The 22,621-nt window shown below is 48.1% G+C and overlaps 1 protein-coding gene across 1 annotated transcript in view; it reads right to left on the minus strand.

Moving 5' to 3' along the window:
- Positions 1-22,621, minus strand: part of PIK3C3 (phosphatidylinositol 3-kinase catalytic subunit type 3) — a gene marked incomplete in the record, with an annotated part of 1,653,126 nt that overhangs the window by 1,543,471 nt on the left and 87,034 nt on the right. The window contains 1 exon segment of the mRNA XM_044074431.1: positions 491-634. Within this exon segment, the coding sequence (XP_043930366.1) occupies positions 491-634 (144 nt within the window).

A 22,621-nucleotide genomic window follows, 5' to 3' on the forward strand; every position in this document is an offset into this window, starting at 1 on the left:
CAGTAACAAGTGTTATTATAGGGCTTGAGTAAGTGTTGTAATGCTGAGATTCTGTCCATCTGATTTACTAAGTGCTGAGTAAAAATGAGTTGAGTATAGGTTAGGTAATGGGGGAGTTCTTACCAGTTTACTTGTTGTAAGAAGGAGCAGTGGTGTGACCTGAGAGGGGAGTCAGTGGAGAATTTGGCTATTTTATTATAAAAGGATTCAAGTTTGGAAAGTTCAGTTTTGCTAAGTGTAGTAGAGATGGGAGAGGCATAGAATAGAGTAGAAAGAAGATGAGTCCTAGTAATGCCTAATCTGGATTGATTTGTAAGAAATGGTTTGATGCGGTAGAAAGAGCCACGTTTGATATGAGTTTGAGGCTTGAAATAATCAGCTCAGTTTGACTTCCAGTGAGTTTAAACACAAAGAACACCATATGCTTCAATTATTTTAATAATACTGAGCAACATCAATGACAGAAACAAACTGTATGTCACTATCTTACCCATATTTTCCAAAAAGTGAAACTGTGGTTCCTCCAACTGGTACTGCCTTACCGGGACCGTATATATCCCATATTGTAAGAGCAACCTGGGCATTCCTTGGCAAATCGGAATACTTTACTGGCAACTTCAACCACTCATTCCAACTGAAAAAAAGGCACAACAGAAAGAATGTTTTAAAACAGCAGCATTAAGAGCCACTACACATTGGCAATGTAATAACAGGTGTAAGTAGCTCAAGAGAAGCAAACTTCCAATGTCACTATATCAATCTTCACTTTAAAGCTTTACACAGAAATATGTTAAAAAACAAAAATATTCCCGCATTCAAATTACTAGTTCTGTAGGGCTCTTATAAGTTCATGTGCAAGTACGAGGCAGGCTGCCCTTGCAGGTCATTATAAGCCTAGTTAGTTCTTTTTTTGGAGCTTGAATTAACCTATCCCATTTAGTTAGAGATTGGCCTTACTAATCCCAAGGCCATAATTCTATATTATCCCAATGAGAAAAAAAAATTTAGATCATCCCACAGATGATTTGAGGGGACCTATGCATGGAATAAAGTATTTAGGAGCTGCTTCTGTCCATTAGTAGTACAGGGGCTTCATCCATAGATCCAAGTTGCTCTAGAATACGGATAGGGATGAACTTTGTTTTATACGTGTATGAATGGGAAGTCTGTTCCAGAGCAGTGCTAACCTATTTGGAACATATCTGCATTTTGTTGATGTTGCAGAAGAGGATTCGATCCCCAGACTGAGCACTTCTGATCCCATCTGACTTGCTGATGTGCAGTAAATCCATCAGCAATGGGTCGCAGGATACCTTGTATACCAGACACAAGCAATCTGTGGGATACACTGGAAAATATTAGGGTACAACCTAACACCCTAATAATGGGCGAATTCAACTACCCCACCATTAACTGGGAAAACTACTCATGTACCAACTCTTGTGCTCCACTTTTTCTGGAATTCATAAATTCCAATGCCTTGGATCAACTTATCCACACCCCCCACCAGGGGCAGCAATACCCTAGACCTGGTTATTACCAACATGGGCAGCACATACCAGAGGTCAATTCCTCGTTGGTCAGATCCGACCACAAGCTAATCACCCTAGACATCTACATCCCTGCCCCACCCCCCATTAGGGAAACCACAGTAAAAAATTTCTCCAAAGCCAACTTCACGCTTCTTAAGACAGAAGTGGCAAACTTCACGACACCCATGCTAACGGACAATAGAGGTATGACTGCTGAATCCTACACAAATGCACTTTATAAGCATTTACACGAGTGCATGGATCGTGCAATCCCTAACAGAACCAAGATGCTACCCTCCAAAAAAAGGAAGCCAATCTGGTGGTCCCCTGCCATAAACAAACTCTACAACAGAAGAAAGAAACTGTTGCAAAAAAGAGTAAAATCCCATGATTGGAGAAACTCCCTGGTCAGCCTCAGTAAGAAACTGAGATCCCTCAAAAAATCCTCCAAAGCTAGTTACGAAAACAAAATCGCCACTGACTCTAAAGTCAACCACAAAGCATTCTATAGCTATGTCAAGAATCTCAATGGCAACACTCAGATCTGCTCTGAGTTACAGCACAATGGCACTAAACAGACAGAACCAACTGATATTGCCAACATCCTGGCAGATAGGTTCAATGCGAACTTTACCCCCCTGTCATCCCCTAAAGGGCCCATCTCTATACCAGAAGAATGCAAAGTTCCTGTAATCACGGCTGCACAGGGAAAAAAACACACTATCCAAAGCCAAGAACACAGCATCCATGGGACTTGACAACATCCCAGGCTGTGTTCTACATGAACTACAGAACGAACTGGCACCCCACCTAAGTACCATGTTCAATCATAGCCTCACCTCAGGCTATGTGCCCACTGAATGGCACACAGTAACGGTTATCCCACTCCACAATGGGGGAGCCACCACAGACCCCGGAAACTACTGCCCCATTAGCCTAACGAGCCTGGTCTGCAAGGCCATGGAACGTATCATCATGGAACTTATAAACAATGACATTGGTAATCTCCAAACTCAGGACCCAACCCAGTTCGGGTTTGTAAAAGGCAGATCATGTCTCCTAAACCTGATAGACTTCTTTGAAGCAGTCACCCAAGCCATAGATGAGGGTAAGGTTGTTCACACAGCATATCTAGATCTCGCCAAGGCTTTCAACACCATCCCCCACTCTGGAATTATAGATAAAATCACTAAATTAGGTATAAATCCCTATGTCACAAGATGGGTTTGCCAACTGGCTCACTGACAGAACCCACACTGTGGAAGTAGCAGACTCCAAATCCAACTTCAGACCAGTGACAAGTGGAGTACCACAGGGTTCAGTCCTGGGTCCTCTCCTGTTTGGTATCTACTTCTCTGAAGTACAGACTAACACAGAAGTTCTTTGGCTAATGAAGTTCGCAGATAACTGCAAACTAGGAGCCATAATCAAAACTCCAAAAGATGTGGACATCCTACAAAAGGGCCTCGCTGAATCAGATGCCTGGTGTCAAAGCCATAGCCTCAAGCTCAATGCCAAAAAGTGCATGGTCATCCCTTTTGGTAAAAACTCTGTACCCATGAACTACCACATAGGTGGTAGTCTACTTAACACCGAAAGTTTGATAAGAGACCTTGGGACACAGGTGGACAGTAGTCTCTCCTTTGATAATCACATTGCCACAGTAGTCAGTAAATCCTTCTACGTGGCACACCTCATCACAAACGGTTTCTCATCCAAGAAAAAAGAGGTCATTGTTCCCCTCTACTCGTCACTCATTAGACCCATTATAGAGTACAATGCCCCTTTTGGTATGTACCTCACAAGACATCTACAACTGGAAAGGCCACAGAAATACCTCACAAAGAGGATTACTGGCCTCAAACAGATGCCCTACGTAGACCGTCTCAAAAAATTAGAAGTTATGTACTCACCATAGCGTTCCATCTGAGTAGGTGTATTCATTTGTCTGCAACTGTGGGTTATGGATCCGATATCGGATCTGAACCGGCATGGTTTACCAGCTATGGATCCAAGCTCTCAGCTCCTCCCCTCACCCATAATGCCCTGCTCTACCCTCATGACCTCAGATCGAGTTTGCCAAAAGCAAGAACACCCTGAAAAGGGTAACACAACATATGCAGGAAACTGAAAGGCCAGGGGGATAGGAGGGCGGGATGGTTGCAGACAAATGAATACACCTACTCAGATGGAACGTTATGGTGAGTACATAACTTCTAAATCTGAAGTAGGAGATTCATTTGTCTGCAACCTGTGGGACAGAGTCCCCAGCTACCTGAATCTTGGGCCATCATGGAAGGATATTCCGGAGCACCGCGGAGCCAAATGATGCTCTACCCCTAGATGCAAAATCCAACTTGTAGTGGGAAATAAAGGTATGAGATGAAGCCCACGTGGCTGCTGCACAAATATCCTCTAGAGGAATCCTAGCCTTAAAGGCTGCCGAGGTAGAGGCTGACCGGGTTGAATGGGCATGTACACCCTCCGGTGCGGGCCTTCCTGAAGCTTGATAAGCCAATAAGATACACTGTGAAATCCAGCGAGATAGTGAGACTTTAGAAATTGGTTTGCCCAAATTAAATTTAGCAAAGGAAATGAACAACTGGTCGGATTGCCTATGACCAGCCGTCCTGTTTAGATAAAATCTAAGTTGCCTGTGAACATCTAAGGAGTGAAGCTTGTATTCACCTTTGTTTTCATATTTAGGAAAGAAAACAGGGAGGTTAATGGATTGATTAATGTTTGCTTCAGAAGCTACTTTAGGAAGAAAGGACGGGTTGGTCCTGAGGTAAACACGGTCCGGATGAAAGACCAAGTAAGGAGGTTTAGCTGATAATGCTTGGAGCTCTGAAACTCTCTTGGCCGAAGTAAGGGCTACTAAGAAGGCAGTCTTGAACGACAAGAATTTCAGATCTACCGTAGCCGCCGGCTCGAAGGGGGGGGGGCGGTCAAGGCCTGAAGAACTAAGGAAAGGTCCCAAGGAGGAACCGCTTGTTTTACAGGGGGCCTGAGAAAAAAAGTACCTTTAAGGAAAATTTTACACAACTTGGCCGACATCAGAGGATTGGAGTCATGACCAATGTGATAATGTGAAATTGCCGCAAGTTGTACTTTGACCGTGGAACTGCTGGCACCATCGTTAAAAACAGTGGTTAAGAAATCAAGCACCACTGGGAGAGGAACTGTAAAGGGGTTTAGGCCTTGACGCTCCGCCCACAAAGAAAACCGTTTCCACTTGCTACGGTAGACTTTCCTAGTGGATGGTTTATGAGCTGCCACCAGGATCGCCTTAACAGGGGACGAAATACCGGGAGTCCTGATCAAGAGTGGAACTGGAGCAGCCAAGCGGTCAGCTTCAGGTTGTCCAGGTTTGGAGGAGATAAGCGGGATGGATGGGATATCAGATCCGGAATGGGATCTAGAATCCAAGGAGGATTCACAGAGTGAGACCTTAGGAAGGGGAACTAGATCTGTCGAGGCCAAAACGGAGCAATGAGAATCATCCTGCACCCCAACCGAGAGGCTTTCTGAAGAACTTGGAGCATCAGAGGCAAGGGGGGATAAGCATAAAGAAGACCGGGTGGCCAAGCATGCACCAGAGCGTCTCTTGGGGAACCTCCTGGAGGAGGTATCAGAGCGAAAAAACTGTCGCACTTGGTGTTTGAGGGAGAGGCAAAAGATCGCAAGAAGGAGTTCCCCACCGTGCGAATATGCGTCCGCTACTTGAGTATTGAGAGACCACTCGTAAGGGGTGAGAATGGTGCGACTGAGCTTGTCCGCCAGGATGTTGGACCGACCCGGAATGTGCGTTGCTATGAGAAAGCGGTTGGTGGAGATTGCCCATTCCCAGACTCTCATGGCTTCTCGACAAAGAGGGTAAGACCTGGTCCCTCCTTGCTTGTTGATATACCAGACAACCGACATGTTGTCCGATTGAATCGCAATTGTTCCCAAGGGAAGAAAGGCCTGAAGTGCTAGCAACGCTAAGAGCACTGCTCTCATCTCTAGAACGTTGATATGCAGTAAGGTCTCTGAATCGTTCCACGTGCCTTGGACGGTCCGGCCTGCAAAATGCGCCCCCCACCCAAGGTGGGAGGCGTCCGTCGTCACCGTGGCGAGAGGGGGAGAAGCACAAAATGGGCGGCCTCCGTGGAGATCTGGAGAGTGAAGCCACCACAGGAGGGACCGCTTGCAAGCCTTGCTGATCGCAATGGGATGATGCATAGGAAGAGCAAGGTACGACCACTGTACTAGGAGTGTCCACTGGAGGATGCGCATATTGAATCTGGTGAGAGGAAGAAGTGCTATAGCAGACGCCATGGACCCTAGAGCCCTCAGGACCAACTCCGCCGGAACTGAGCTTGAGTGGAGAATGGCCCGCACCTGGAGCTGCAGATTTTGAACTCTGTCCGCAGTGAGGAAGGCTTTTAAACTCCTTGTGTCTAACCTGGCACCTATAAAATCTATGAACTGCGTGGGTGCTAGGTTGGATTTTTTTGTATTTATAGTGATGCCCAGACTGGGAGCAAGATGGAGGAAGGAGTCTCGCGCCAATAGTAGTAGATGCCTTGCTGGGGCGGTAAGGAGCCAGTCGTCCAGGTAGGGAAAGACCTGCACCCCCTGAAGCCTCAGGTGGGCCGCTACCACTGCTAATACTTTGGTGAACACCCTGGGGGCTGTGGTGAGACCAAAGGGAAGGACCCGGAACTGGTAGTGACTGGCTCCCAGCCGGAAGCGGAGAAACCTCCTGGAGCGCCTGTCCATTAGAATATGGTAGTACGCATCCTTGAGGTCTATGGAACACATCCAGTGATTTTCTCCCAGAAGGGGGAGAATAGATTGCAGAGTGACCATTCGGAACTTCTCCTTGGGAACTGCCAGGTTCAAGAGAGAAAGGTCTAAAATTGGTCTTAGATCCCGTCTTTTGGCACTAAAAGAACCTGGAGTAGAACCCTGATCCGATCTGGTCTGGGGGGACGGGCTGGATGGCTCTTTTCTTTAGCAGATGGCCAATTTCTGCCAAAGCGGCCTCCCGTTGACTGGGTGGAACGTCGGGGAGGGACTTCAATTTTGGCAAGTGACGAAAGGGGATACGGTGTCCTCTGGATATGATCTGGAGAACCCAGCGGTCTGATGTTATGGACTCCCATGCCGCTAGGTGCTCCGAAAAACATCCCCCGACTGCCTCCAGAGTGAAGCAGCCGGGCAAGCCCTCAGGGTTGCTGCGCGGGCCGTTCAGAGAAGGGTTCTCTGGATCCGAAGTTCCTGGGAGCCCCTCTGCCTCTAGGGCGGCGTCCTCCTCTGCCACGGAAGGACTGGTTGTCCGGAGCAGGCTGGGATTGCTGCGACTTCCCGAACCACATCTTCTTCTGACCCTTTTGGTTCCTAGAATAGGGCCTCTGGGGTGCAGAGAAGCGGATTCCGACGGCAGACAGCGTCTTCCCGTCCTTCTTGCTCTGGGTCAAAGTGTCGCGAACAGTCTTGCCAAAGAGGGCAGAACCATCGAAGGGGGCATTCGCAAATGACGCTTTGAAGGGCTCTGAGAAATCGCAATGACGGAGCCAGGCCTGACGCCTAGTAACTAGACCTGCCCCTGCGGCTCTAGCGGCGCCTTCCGTAGCATGGGAGAGTAGCCGCATAGAGGTATTGGTAACAGACCTGAGAGTGGCCATGCGGGTGGAGTGCAGCACTTTGTCCTCCTCCGACATGGACTCTGGGGGAGATGCAGCGTATTCTTTAATAAGATCGCTGCATCCTAATCACATGTGCCAGGTAGTTCAGCGCCCTTACCGAGAAGGTCGCTGAACTGAACATCCGCTTCCCCAAGCGGTCCATCATCCGAGACTCCTTGCTCGTGGGATGGACTGAAGGACTCTCCTAAGCAAGTTCCCTCTTGGTGGCCGCCGTCAACATGGCATCTACCGGAGGCCCCTTACTCCAATGGGCACGGTCAGCCGGGGGGCTTAGGATCCGGTCGGGCCTTTTAGGGATTGGCTCCACGGTGTCCGTTTCCTTACACGCCCTGGTGGTAATGAGGTCCACCAGGGGGTCGGCAGGAGGGGACACCCAAGAGGTAGACGGGCCCGCTTCAAATGCCTCCAAGAACACGGACTCGTCCGAGGAAGACTTGGGGGCAGACCACCCCCCCCCCCCTTATGCGGAGCATTTCCATGATGTCTCCAAATGAGACATCCTCGGGGGGTGACCATGGGGAGCCTTCCTCCAAATCCGTGTCTTCCTCCTTTTGCACATATGCTTGCGAGGAACATCCTCTGGGGGGCTGTCAGAGGACTCCTCGCAAACAGTAACCTGTTCCAGGGGAACAGCTTGGGGCACAGGAGCGGGCTGTCCCAAGGGCCGGATGGTGGAAGCCTGACCCAGTGCAGAGGGGAGCGGGAAGGAGCCGAAACAAGTGCCGGGGTCCGGAGACCCTCAACAGGGCCCTCTCCACTACATCAAAAGTCGAAGGAGCCGACCTCGACCAAAGGATCCGACAATCGGCTCCCCTCGGACCCGAAGAGTGGATCGGAGCCGGCGCCGGCGCTGATCCGAAGGGACAGTGCGCTCCGACACAGACGGTGCCGAGCACTGATCCCCGGATCCGGCTCGGATCCAGGCTCCGAGAGGTCGGATCCGATGCACTCGAGGGCAGGGTCGGATCCGTACCAAGTACTATCGGCCGACCCACCCGGCTCGAAGCTGCTCGGCTCAACTGCTCCGAACCCGGGTAGCGGGTCGGAGAAGGAGCAATTGGCTTGAAAAAGGGGTCGAGCTCCCCAGAGGGAGGCAAGAGCACTCCATCTGCATCTGGGCCTGGATGAACCTTCTCATCATCCGGTCCAGATCAGCGTCCGACAGGCTGTAAGTTGATCTCGACGAGGCTACCGAGGTAGGCCTTGAGTGCCTCCTCGATAGCCTCGACGGAGATCGGGTCTCCTCCTCCTCAGGTCCCGGTGAAAAACACGCTGGAGACCGGAGCCGAGGAGGAGGAGAGCCAGCAGACAAGGAAGCCGGGGGAGAAGCCCGCTTGGCTGGCGGGGCCGAAACAGAGGTCTCGGCCCGCTTATGGTGCTTCTCCCTCCGGTCCTTCCTAGCTTCCCTCTCCTCCGAACCACTAAAGGGAGGTTGAGTCCCAGGAGGAGGAGGGGGAGCCGGCGAGGGGACAACCGTGGTAGCAGTTACCCCAGAAGGAGCGGAGGCCGGAGTCGGCGGCAAGACCCGCCAAAACAAGCTTGGACCTCCGCTCCTTCAGCCCTGGGGTTGAACCCTGCACAAATGGAACATCCAGATGTGAGGTGTTCAACCCCAGGCATCTAACACAAGTGTGGCCATCAGCTGGGGAAAGCTTATGGCCATACTCGGAGCACTTAGAAAAAATAGCTTTGGGCTGCTCAGACATCCCAAAAGCAAACAAACAATGTTACTAGAACTAATAAAAGTAAAGTAACAAAAACCACTCACAGGCCCAAACACACACTACGCTACCAGCGAGGGGAGGGATATTAAAATAAAGTTTTAAACACTAAAAAAGTAATAATATAATAGGGAACCTTACACTTTCACACAACTTTAACAAAAATTTTTAAATTTAAGCACTTTAGATACAAGAAAATATCACTTAGCTGGAGAGCTGGAAAAACACAATCTGGTCACCATGCGCGGCAAACGAGATCTGAGGTCATGAGGGTAGAGCAGGGCATTATGGGTGAGGGGAGGAGCTGAGAGCTTGGATCCATAGCTGGTAAACCATGCCGGTTCGGATCCGATATCGGATCCATAACCCACAGGTTGCAGACAAATGAATCTCCTACTTCAGATCTGCAGCTTTACTCTGTCGTATATCGACTACTCAGAGGCGATCTCTGCCTAACACACAAAGCTATGTCAAACCTAGAGCTTTTAGACATGCTCCACTTACAGAAATCCCAATCCCTACGAGCTACACGCTCCACGGACCTAAACCTTGTCAACACAATAAACAGAACATGCTGAAGGGATAGATTCCTGTCCCAGAGACTTCCCGTACTTTGGAACAAACTACCTATCTATATCAAACAAAGCTCCTCATTAGCACTCCAAGAAAAATCTTGATGACTGGATGGGAGATAGGAAATTCACCCCGGGGATCACTTCTGTGGCCCTTCTCGACAGTGGCACAGGAAAATAATTTTCTTGGGTGGCGAAAACCAGGGTACCTTTTGGCTAGGCTTATATAGGCCCTAGGGCCAATAGCCTAGTACCTACCTATGAACAAAGTACAGCGACAAGGCTTTGAGTTGGTCTATGCAGAATATGTTGTTTAAGCCTTGTATCCTTTCAGTAAGGCATCTCTCTCTGGCATTCCATTTGTCACCTGTGTTTGGACAGATACATGCCAAAGGAAAAAATGCATTCAGTGATTGAGCTAATATGCGTTGAGTAAAGGTATTGTGTTCCTTCAGTCACCTACAAACATACAATTTGCAAACGGCTGTCAGTGCTCCACTGGTAGCCATCCTTCTGTCAGACCTCTGCCATATTGTATAAAAAGAAGTTATGTACTCACCATAACGTTCCATCTGAGTAGGTAACTTCATTTGTCTGCAACCTGTGGGTATTGGATCAGTCCTCGGATCCAACCCGGCAGCTTTACCTAGCTAAAAGATCCTAGCTCCTAGCTCCTCCCCCTACCCATAATCTCCTGCTACATATCCCCCATCCTCAGATCAGTTTGCCTATAAAGACTCCACAAGACTCTCGAAAGAGGCCAGTAACCTACTGCCTAACAGAATCAGCAATCCTATCCCATGGTTAAGAAGCATGAAACTGGTTAGAGGGAATGGAGGGGGGGTCGGTTGCAGACAAATGAAGTTACCTACTCAGATGGAACGTTACGGTGAGTACATAACTTCTTTATCTGAAGTAGTTAACTTCATTTGGTCTGCAACCTGTGGGACAGAGTCCCCAGCTACCTAAAAACCTTGGGCGGCCCTCAAGGAAGAATATTCCGGAGCACAGCGGAACCAAGGGAAGCCCTACTCCTGGATATCATATCCAATTTATAATGGGAAATGAATGTATGAGAGGAGGACCAAGTAGCTGCTGAACATATGTCGTCTATAGGGACTCTAGACCAGAAAGCTGCAGAGGTAGCTATGGATCGGGTTGAATGAGCATGGATTCCCAAAGGTACCGGTTTGTTTGAAGCTGCCTTGAAGTGTCAGGTGGGCTGCGACCACTGCCATGACCTTGGTGAACACCCTGGGGGCTGAGGTGAGGCCGAACGGAAGAGCCCTGAACTGATAGTGACTGGCTCCCAGCCAAAAGCGGAGGAACCTCCTGGATTGTCTGACCATTAGAATGTGGCAGTAGGCACCCTTGAGGTCTATGGAGCACATCCAGTCATTCTCCCGTAGGAAGGGGAGAATAGATTGCAGAGTGACCATCCGGAATTTCTCTTTGGGAATGAACAGGTTTAGAGATTAGAGGTCTAGGATAAGCCTCACGTCCCCCATCTTTTTTGGCACTAAAAAGAACCTGGTGTAATTTCTCAATCCGGACTGGCCTGGGGGGACGTGCTGGATGGCTCCTTTTTTTAATAGCTTCGAAATTTCTGAAACTGCCGCCTCCCTTTGATCGGGTGGGACATCGGGGAGGCGTTTCATAGGAGGGGGAAGACTCAGAAAGGGAATGGAATAACCTCTAGATATAATTCGGAACACCCACCGATCCGTCGTAATGGACTCCCAAGTTTGGAGGTGCTCCGACAGACGCCTCCCGACTGCCTCCAGAGAGGGACAGTCGGTTAAGCCCTCAGGGCTGTTGTGCAGCCTCTCCGAGAAAGGTTCTCGAGCCCCCTCTGCCTCTGGGCCGGCGTCCACCTTGTCCTCCTCTGCCTCTGAAGGACGAGGGGTCCGAAGCGGGATGGGACTGCTGTGATTTCTGGAACCACATCTTCTTTTGTCCCCTCTGGTTCCTCGAGAAGGACCGTTGGGGATTAGAGAAGCAGATCCCGACGGCAGACAGCGTCTTCCCGTCTTTCTCACTTTGGACCAGCGTGTCGCGGACGGTCTTGCCAAAGAGTGCAGAACCGTCAAAGGGCGCATTCGCGAAGGACGTCTTGAAGGGTTCCGCAAAATCGCAAAGGCGGAGATAGGCATGGCGCCGCAGAGCGATGCCTGCTCCGCTGGCTCTAGCCGCTTCCTCCGTGACATGGGAGAGTAGCCGCATAGATGTGTTAGTAATAGATTTCAGAGTGGCCATGCGAGCCGAGAAGGTGCGTTTGTCCTCGGCCACCATGGACTCCGGGGGGTGGGGCTCCAACGTATTCCTTAATCAGGTCTCGTTGGAGTCTGATGACGTGTGCCATATAGTTCAGCGCCCTTACAGAGAAGGTAGCTGAAGCAAACATCCGCTTTCCAATGCGGTCCAACGTCCGAGATTCCTTATCTGGAGGGTGGACCAAGGAACTCTCCTGCGTTAGCTCCTTCTTGGTGGCAGCCGCCACCACCATGGCATCCACTGGAGAAACTTTAGACCATGCCAGCCTATCAGAAGGGGGACTAAGTATCTTGTCTGGTCTTCTGGAAATTGGCTCCACGGTGTCCGGCTCCTTCCAAGCCCTGGTGGTAATCAAGTCCACCAGGGGGTCAGCCGGGGGGGACACCCAAGAAGTAGACAGGCCTGCATCAAACGCCTCCAGGAACACAGACTCGTCCGAGGAAGATTTTTGGGCAGACCACCCTCCTCTGATTCGCAACATCTCCATGATGTCTCCAAAGGAGACATCCTCAGGGGGTGACCTTGGGGAACCTTCCCCTTCCTCCAAGTCTGTGTCCTCTGTGAGGGACTCAGGAGAGTCCAGGTGCCTCCTTTTGCAATTCCGTTTGTGAGGAACCTCCTCGGTGGGGCTATCTGAGGAGGGCTCACCCACAGGGTCTTGTTCCTCTAAGGGAACCAACTGGAGCGCCAATGCAGGCTGTCCCTGTGGCCGGATGATGGAGGACAGGCCAAAATGCGCAGGGGTGACGGATGGATCCGCAGCCCGGACCGGGGATCTGGAAGTCCTCGACAGCACCCTCTCCACTACATCAAATGCTGAGGGCGAACCGCTCTCCCCAGGCTCCGAGAGCAGTCCCCTCGGCTCCGATGCAGGGATCGGCGTCAGAGCCGAAGAGGTCGGACCCGAGAGGGAAGTGTGCTCCGACCTAAACGGCACCGAAGACACAGTTCCCCCCACGGATCTGACGCTGGGCTCTCGGCCCCGAGAGCTAGGATATGACACGCTCGAGGGCATAGTCGGCGTCGAAGTAATCAAGACTGTCGGCACCGACGGTTCACCGGGTCCGAAACGGCACGGATCCAAAGACTCCGAAACCCTAAACCGGGTCGGAGAAGGAGTGATCGAGGTAAAGAAAGGGGCCGAGCTCCCTCCTGGAGAGGGGGGGGGAGGCTGGAGCACCACCATCTGCATTTGAGCTTGCAGGAAACGACGCATCATCTGGTCCAAATCAGCATTAGTCAAGCTTCTGGTGGATCTGGAGGAGGTCGTAGAGGCGGGCCTGGAGGGCCACCTCGAGGACCTCGAGGGAGACCGGTACTCCTCCTCCGGCTCCGGGGAAAAGCAAGGAGAACGGAGCCAAGAATGAGGAGAATCAGAGGCCCTCTTAGCGGGACTACCTACCTTCGCTGGCGGGGCTGAGGGATGAGACTCAGTCCACCTTTTATGCCTGTGCCGATCCTTATCTCTCCTTTTTTTCTTTTGAAGAGGAAGAAGATTCCCCCTCACCCTGAGAAGCAGAGGGAGTTTGAGTCCCCAACAAGGGAGGGGGACTGAAAAGCATGGGAGCCGCAGCCACGACCAGTGCCTTAGAGGGAGAGGAGGAAGAAGAATCCGGGGGCAACAATCCCACCAGGATTAGCTTGTTCCTCCTATCCCTGATAGTCCGGGGGTTGAAAGCCGCACAAACCTGGCAGCTGGTGGATAAATGGGCCACCCCCAGGCAAATAAAGCACGGAGTGTGGCCATTGGCTGGGGACAGCTTATGACCACACTCAGTGCATTTAGAAAAAATGGCTTTAGGCCCTTCAGCCATCACACCACACACTCACGCACTAGGGGGAGGGAATTGAAGTAAATCTGAAGTAAAATTACCACAACAAAAATACGCTAAATATATTAGCCGATAAAGGAGGCTAAACAATACACACACACCAAAGAAATTTTAGAAAAAACGATTTTTAAAGGTATTTTTTAAAACTGGAAAACTCTCACCCATGCCTAAGAGCTCGTCTCTAGAAGCTGCTATAAGCCGCAGCAAACTAGATCTGAGGATGGGGGATGTGTAGCAAGGGATTATGGGTAGGGGAAGGAGCTAGGAGCTCGGATCTTTTTAGCTAGGTAAAGCTGACGGATCTGATACCCACAGGTTGCAGACCAAATGATGTTAACTACTTCAGATCTAGTGTTTTATTAATACTGTCATCCAAGGACCTGCTCATTCTGCCCAATTCATTTGCTAAACATTAATATAGTACCATATGAAAAGGCTTGCTGAAGTCTTAGTGGGATGCATCCACCTCTCCTTTTTTTGATCTTTTGCCATGGTCGCTCTGTCAAAAGAATATTTACAAGACTTGTATAACTCCAACTGCCTTCTGTGAACTCCCGCTACTATGAAACCTGTGTTTCACAGCTTTCCACCATTATAAAAGTTCGACTTCAGTGTCTCTTCAATAATTTTCTCTACATCCAAAGTCAAACAGACAAGATAAGCTGTTTACAGCTCCCCTTTCCCCTACATTCATGTGTAGGGAAAACACATCAGTCTTCTTCCCATCATATGGAAACTCATCCTCCTAAGCATGGTTTATTCAAAAGACCGACCTGTCCCTCCTGATGGATCTGTAGCTTCATCCACTAAATGCAAGATTTTTACAAATACAGAAGTGCACTTCTAGAAGTATCATTAACTGTAGTTCAGCTGAAGAGCACCATATATCACCCAAGGTTTGTTTATACAACCATACCTGCAGAATGTTCCAACTTAGCTTACATTTTTTTCACTGATCACACTATTTTGTTGGCTCTTGGGAATCTCTGTAGTCTTCATGATGTATGCCAGTTAGCTGGAAGGTTGCAATCTGCTACTTTAAAACACATAAAAAGACAGACAGGAAAAAGTTTATAAACATCTGTCAAGGATAGTCAGGAATGTGTATACTGTGACAGGGTGCCACTATAAACATCCGGGGTTTTGTTTTCTTTTCTAAATAATAATAAGGCACCCAAAACAGCTACATGCATGACTGAAAAACACACGCAGACAAGAGACAAAAATAATACCACCTATAACTGCTAAATGAACCCACATACAACTCAATAAAAACAATGCAAGTGCCAATGGCCTTTATGACATCATCATCAAAACAAATTACAAATCAGGGAGGCATGGTTTCAACTGCAAAATACCAATATATTTTACTTTAATGCTCAACAAATTCTTGAAAAGATAGTATTTGTACATTATACTGACAAATGAAACATTATTAAACACAAGTAAAAATAACATTTCCCTTCATAGAAAACCTGTACACTTTGTAATAATTAGGATGGCTTCTGATGCACTGGGAGGATGACCTGGATTCAGCTAGTACCCTAGATGCTGGTGGAGCTACTAAGGGGAAGTAAAAAGGAAATGAGACTAATCTTGCTCATCTCTTCTTGGGTTGCTGTTGTTAAATGCAGGGTTCTAAATGCTAATTTCAATAATGTAGTGCTGGTAGAGATTGAAGACCTCCTTGCATGTATCTACTTGAAAAATGTATAGCTATTGTGGTACTCGCATTTCTGCAAAAAGGGTGAGCCTTATTCTTCTCCACCATGCAGCTATCTCTTGGGCACAAAAATGGTACACCCTCCATAACCAGAAGAACAGAGTCTTTAATCCTCTTGGGCAGCATCCTCATGAGAATATGCCATGAATAATGGTGACCTCAAATGTAAACTTCTCTGTGCCTTTAGTCATGTAGACAGAAAAGTAAGACCACTTGCAACAGAATTAAAGAAGCCAGGATTCCAGCTAAAGAAAGAAGAGTTCTAGGACAGGTCTGCCAGAACAGTGAGACAGCATCACTTGAAAGGACACAAACTGGTGGGATTTAACTGAAGAACGGGTTACAGGACAGGAGGTCAAGTTTGCCCTTTGCCAGAAATGAGAAATTAGCAGGACTGCTGCTCTGGGGAGAATCCCATCAGATAAAATGGGAAGATGTCCATCTGGCACCTCAGGAATAACCCATCTACCTCAGAAGAAGGATAAATGGAAAGAAACTGGAGCATTGGATGCTGGCTGCACAGACAGAAGAGATACATAAAGTGCTTCAGATGAAAAGATTCCATTTGCAATCAAGTAATCAGGGACAAATTGCAGGGCATCAGAAAATAATAGCAGAGTCTGTCTGCAAGAAAGATGGTCTCCTATAGAATGTATGTCACCACTAGGAAGTGCTGGGTCTTGCTAGCACAATGCCATATGGCTCCCTATTGAAATGTTGGCACTCGAAACGCCAAAAGCAGAAAAGCAAAAAAGACTTAAATTCAGGAGAACGAATCTTGAAAATCACTCTTCTACTTAGAACTTGTTTTTGCAGGGGGGGGGGGGTCTCACCTCCCCTGCATACCCCATGTGGGTAACAAGCCCCCCACACGCCCCAACTTATATATACCGATCGCCATACCTTGAACAAAAGGGAATATTCCCAGAAATAGCATCTCAGACATAGTATATGTAAGGCCATTCTATCAGCCATTCAGTCGCCGCATTTCGGGACTCTTTCTAGTGGGGCCCAGTATTTGAAATGGTTGCCTGCCATACTTTCACTGCTTCTCATCGAGGAGAGAAGTGCATTCATCTCCATTTGCTGATTTATCAGATCACAGCCATACTGTCCCTACTGAATGGAGATGATTCCTTGTCACAGAGAGTCCTGAAAGACCAACAGGGACAAAAGAAACTACTTCATTCCAAAGACACTGACATCAGAAGACGTCCAGGTACTCTGAATAGTCTGCTCCTTTTAGTACCTCCCACCATCCCACAGCAGACACTTTCAAGGCCAATGTAGCTTGAGGAGTCTGCAGCTTAACAGGAATGACTAAATGAAGGTTGGGGTGTACCGTCACCATAGTTAGTGGTACTGACAGATTTTTGAAAGTCAAACTAAAAGAGGAGGGGACTCATAATATTGGGAATACTAGGCCTGAAAGTACAGTTTTGTACCTACCATAAATGTAGATGTTAGAGTGCTAATACAGCTGCAGTCATAACAGATGGCTTTTCCTGCTGTCAGGCGGGTCCTCGGTCGACCGAATTCCAAAGTCTAGGTCCGGCGTCGGTTGTCATCGCTTCTTCCCTGACGTCAGTGTGGCAGGGGTATAAAAGAGGCAGCCAACGCCATTTTCTTCAGTTTTTCTTGCCCCAGATGTCAGGTGCCCCCAGAAGGAAGGTAAAACATAAATTTATGTAATAATGCAATGCAATATAATCAAAACACAGTAGTTGCAAGCAAATACACCATAAAAGAATACCCCAATCAGGTTGTATGAGTAGGTGTTAGCCATTAGGGCTGTCCCAAGAGGGGAAGGAGGGAGGGAAACCTGGACTGCAGCTGTATTAGCACTCGAACATCTACATTTATGGTAGATACAAAACTGTACTATGTTCATCGTGCATACAGCTGCAGTCATAACAGATGGGTAGAATCCCAAAGCTAAAAAAGGGGTGGCAGGCACTAAGTGGAACTAAGAGGAGCAAGGATGCCCTGCAAGACTGCAGTGGCAAAGCCCGCTCTAGATTTGGAGTATAATGGTAGGTGATAGTGCTTGGAGAAAGTATGTACAGAACTCCGGCTGCTTCCAAAATATCTTTGGTAGGAACCCCCCTGAGGAACGCTGTAGAGGTAGCTGTGGCCCTTGTGGAGTGAGATCTAATGCCTGTAAGTGCAATTTTACCATGAAAAGAATAACAAAAGAGTATGCAGTGGGCTATCCATTTTGAGATTGTCTGTTTGGAAATAGCCTTCCCTTGAGCACCTGTAGCATAGGACACAAAGAGTTGCTCTGATTTTCTGAATGGCTTTGTTCTGTCCAAATAATAACGAAGCTGTCTGTGAATGTCCAAGGAATGTAGTAGTCTCTCCCCTTTGTTTTGTGGATTAGGGTAGAAGGTAGGTAAGTGGATAGCCTGATTCAAGGCTACCCTGGATACTACCTTTGGCATAAAGGAAGGGTTGGTTCGTAAGGAAACTCTGTCCTGATGGAAAATGATGAAAGGCTGCACAGCCATGAGGGCTTGTAGTTCCGAAACCCTGCGTGCTGAGGTGATAGCCAGAAGGAAGGCTGTTTTCCATGACAAATATTGCAGTTCTGTTGAAGCAGCTGGCTCAAATGGAGGCAGGGACAATTTTTCTAGAATGAAATTGAGGTCCCAAGCAGGTACTGGTTGTTTCCTTGGAGGTTTTATATTCTTAGCCCCTCTGAGGAACTGTCTTAAGAGAGGATGCGAGAATAAAGGAGGATCAGTGTTGTATTGAGCAGAAATGGCTGAGGCATGGATTTTGATGGAGGAGAATGAAAGTCCACTGCTTAGCATCTCAGCTAGGTACTGTAATATTTGAGGTAAATTCAGTGTTCCAGGATTCTGACCCTTTTTCTGATTCCAGGCACAAAACCGTTTCCATTTTGCGGAGTAGGCTTTTCTAGTAGAAGGCCTTCTGGCCAGGCCTTCTGGCCTCCAAAATGACATCCTGCACCTCCTTGGAGAGTAGGGTCTGTTGTGAATTTAAGGAATCCTCCATGCGGCTAGATTGAGTGTTTTCAGCTGACTGTGAAGAGTTTTGAAGTTGTGCTGAGTCAACAGAAGAGGCATTAGAGGCAGGATACATGGTGGGGAATGCGTCAGGCTCCTCAGGAGTGGGTACCAGTGTTGTCTTGGCCAGACTGGAGCAATGAGAATCATCTTTGGCCTGTCTGCTCTGGCTTTTAATAGAACTTTGGGCAGCAGAGGAAGAGGTGGAAAGGCATAAACTGTCATTGTTGTCCAACTGAAGGAGAGTGCGTCCACTTTCCAGGCCTGTGGATGATAGGTCCTTGAGCAGAATTTTGTCAATTGGTAATTTCTGTGAGTAGCAAAGAGATCTATGTCTGGCCTTCCCCATGCTTTAATTATCTTTGCAAAAACTTGAGGATGCAACTTCCATTCGTGTGGATCTGTCATATTTCTGCTTAGGTTGTCTGCCAGCGTGTTTTCCTTGCCTGGCAGGAATTGTGCTTGAAGTTGGATTTGTAATTCCAGAGCCATGCTCCAAAGAGACATGGCTAGCCTGCACAGGGGATATGAATGGGTTCCTCCCTGTTTGTTTATGTACCACACCACTGTGGTGTTGTCTGTCCTTATCAATTGCTGGCCTGGATGCAGTAGGTCTTTGAAAGCCATAATAGCATTTATTACTGCTAGCATTTCCTTTTGATTGATGTGTAGGTGCTTTTCTTTTTGTGACCATTTGCCCTGAATGCACCGATCTGTCATGTGTGCCCCCCAGGCGTAGTCCGAGGCGTCTGTTGTGATGACTTGATTTGCTTGAGGCTTGCAGAATGGGAGACCTATGTTTCTTTGGCATGCTTGAGCCCACCACAGAAATTCCTTTTGAAGACATGGAATTAGTGGTATAATTGTTTCCAACCTGTAGCTGTGTTGAGACCATAAGTTTTTTAAATACCATTGAAGTTTCCTCATATGCAGCTTTGCACATGGGATTAGCAGGATGCAAGATGCCATGAATCCCAGAGCCTGCAGGATTTTCCTTGCAGTCAGCCTGGTGAAGGTTGCCAGTTTTCTGAAGTATTGAGTTAGTTGCCCTTGTTTCTCTGGCGTGAGGTAGGCCTTCTGGGTGTTTGTATTCAAGTTGGCACCCAGGAAAATTATTGTTTGAGAGGGTATTAGTCTTGATTTCTTTTTGTTGACTGTGTATCCCAGAGAATTCAACAACATTATTACAAACGCCAGGTGTTTCAGAAGTATGTGTTTGCTGTCCGCTTGGATCAGGCAGTCGTCCAAATATGGGTATATTTGTATCCCTTGAAGTCTGCAGAAGGCAATTACTGATGCCAGGCATTTCGTGAACACTCTGGGCGCAGTAGATAAGCCAAAGGGCAATGCAGAAAATTGATAATGGGTTGAACCTGCAAGAAATCTGAGGTATCTTCTGCAATCTTGTCTGATTGGGACATGCAGGTATGCCTCCTTGAGGTCCAATGTTACCAGCCAAGACTCCTTGCCCAGCATGGGAAGAAGCTGCTGTAATGTGAGCATCTTGAATTTTGGTACGAGTAAATATGCGTTTAGGATGGACAGGTCCAAAATAGGTCTCCAATCTTTGCCCATCCTAGGTACCAGGAATAGTCTGGAATAAAAACCTTGACCCTGTTCTTGTGCAGGTACCTCTTGAATAGCTTTCATGTCCATGAGATCTGAAATTTGTTTTTGTGCCTCTGCCCTTTGATTGTGTGGCAGGTTTGGCATGCCTCTCATTTTTGGAAGGGTGTGAAAGTGAAATCTGTAGCCTCTGTTTATAATGTCCAGGATCCATTTGTCTTTTGTGACAATATGCCAATTTTTCGAAAATAATGCCAGTTTTCTGCCTAAAGGTACTGCCATTTGAGCCTTGCTTGGCATGCAAAGGGGAAAGTCATTGGTTCTGCTTTCTGAATGGCTGTGAACTATCCCCACCACCTCTTGGTGTAGGTGCTTGCCATTGTCTGCCTCTAAATGATCCTTGAGATTGCCCTCTACCACTCGGGCGCCTGTATCTACCTCTGAGGTCTGTCCGTGGCTGGAAAGGACCAATTTTTTAAAGGCCAATTTCTACTGAAACGTGGAGGTTGTACCTGTAGGAAATCTTTCACTGTTTGCATTGATTTTGCCTTTTCCTCCATTTTCTTTAATACCTCCTCAGCTTTAACACCAAACAATACATCTTTTTGAAGAGGTGCATCTAGTAATTTAGCTTTGACATGATCTGGTAAGGTTTGCTCTTTGAGCCAAGCATGTCTACGTATGACTGATCCTGTAACAGCAGCTCTACATGAGGCCTCTAAAGCATCAAAACCACATTGCAAGGTATGTTTACCCACTTGCTCTGCACTATGCAACAAACCCTGCAACTCCTTCAAGTCTGGTTGTTCAGGTTGTGTCATTTTGCTTTTCAACTGAGATAACAAAAACTGTTGATACTTTAACATATGGAACTGACAGTTTAATGCCCTCATGGTTAAGGTGGCCGAGGTGTATACATTTTTCCCCCACCTTTCTAAAGCTCTGGAATCTCTCTCTGAAGGTAATGGGTTTTTGGCACTGGAAGCCTTAATTCCCTTGGGACCCTGTGAAATAGTTTCTGGGTCAGCCGCATGGCTTTTGTATAGGAATTGGTGTGAATCAGGAACCCGGTAATACCTGTCAGGCTTGACTGGAGCTGGAGGTAAAGAATCTGGGTTAAGGCTGGCCTCTGAATACACATCATCTAGTATGTCCAAGACAGGAGGGATAGCCAGAGGCCTGTGCTGAGGGAGCAAGAGGAAATCCCTGAGCCTTTTCTTGGAGTCTGAATACTCTTGGCCTTCCCAGTGGAAGTGTTCACTCAAGGTATGCAAGGTTTCCCCAAAAGAGTAATCCTCGGGGTGGGGGGGGAGAGACAGAGGGAATGGACTCCTCTGCATCAGAATCTTCAAAAGGGGAGTATGAATGTTCCTGGTCCTCAGAATGTTCTGAAGTAATGGAGGCCTGGTCCGAGGAAGGGTATTCTTCCTCCACTCTGGGCCTTTTGTCCGAGGGGGGTTGAGAACCCCTGATAAGAGTAATCAAATCCTCAGCCATTTTGAGCATCTGCTTTTTAGGCATGGGGCCCTGTGGAGCTTGTCTTTTAGTATGCATGGCTGCTTTAGATTTAGTGAAAGCCTTAATGGAAAAAGATGAAGAAGGCCTGAAGACACCTTGAGAGGTGGCAGGCCTGTCTAAACTCTGAGTTTCCCTGCCAAGAGTGGCTTCGGCATCTGTAGTCGGGGTGTGGGCCGAACAGCCTGCGACCTCGGGCACAGAAGACACCACTAATGAAGTGTCATCGGTAGTCAGGGGCTGCGTAGGCACCTCGCTGAGAACCGGAGCACCTGTATTCGGCTTTAGCGTGGTGTCGGTAGAAGTCGTGGACCTCGTATGTCGGTCCTTATCTTTGCGTCTTTTACTCAAAACTGGAGTCGGAGTATCCGACGACATAATGTAATTAAACTTTTTGCCAAAATAGTGTTGTGTGAACTCCGCCCGACGCTTAACAGTGCGTCTGTTGAATGTAGCACAAAAACGACAGGCCGAGACGTCGTGGTCTGGGCCTAAGCAAGGAATGCAGAGGGAATCGAAATCCTTATGCGGTATTTGCTTCCCACATGAAATGCAATTATTAACTTTGTCTGACATCGGTCTGAGGCAAGAAAAGTTTCCCCAACGGGGTACTTAGCTTTTAAGAAGTCTTCGGTTGAAAAATATTCGTAATCTCAGGAGCTGGCCGACCGGCACTTGCGAACTGCTTCTGCTTCGGGCACCGCGCGGCAAGAAAGACGGAAGAAAATGGCGTAAGCTGCCTCTTTTATACCCCTGCCGCACTGACGTCAGGGAAGAAGCGACGACAACCGACGCCGGACCTAGACTTTGGAATTCAGCCGACCGAGGACCCGCCTGACGGCAAGAAAACCCATCTGTTATGACTGCAGCTGTATGTACGATGAACATCTACCCATTTGGTTTTTTTTTTTTGTATTACTAGGCTAACGGCCCTGGAGCCTATATAAGCCTAGCCTAAGAGAATTCTCTGGCATCATGCCACCCAAAGTTAGTTCCCAGTGCCCCTGTCAATCAAGGCCACTGAAGTGATCCCCGGGGTGAACTTCCTATTGCCCACCCACTCGTCAAGATTTCTCTTAAAGAGGTCCAGTGAAGTGCTCTGCTTGACGTGAATGGGAAGCTTGTTCCAGTGTATGGGAAGTCTCTTGGTTAGGAACCTGT

Source organism: Protopterus annectens, chromosome 6.part0 (assembly GCF_019279795.1).
Source record: "Protopterus annectens isolate FY-2018-M chromosome 6.part0, PAN1.0, whole genome shotgun sequence".
In the NCBI taxonomy this organism is placed as follows: Eukaryota; Metazoa; Chordata; order Ceratodontiformes; family Protopteridae; genus Protopterus; species Protopterus annectens.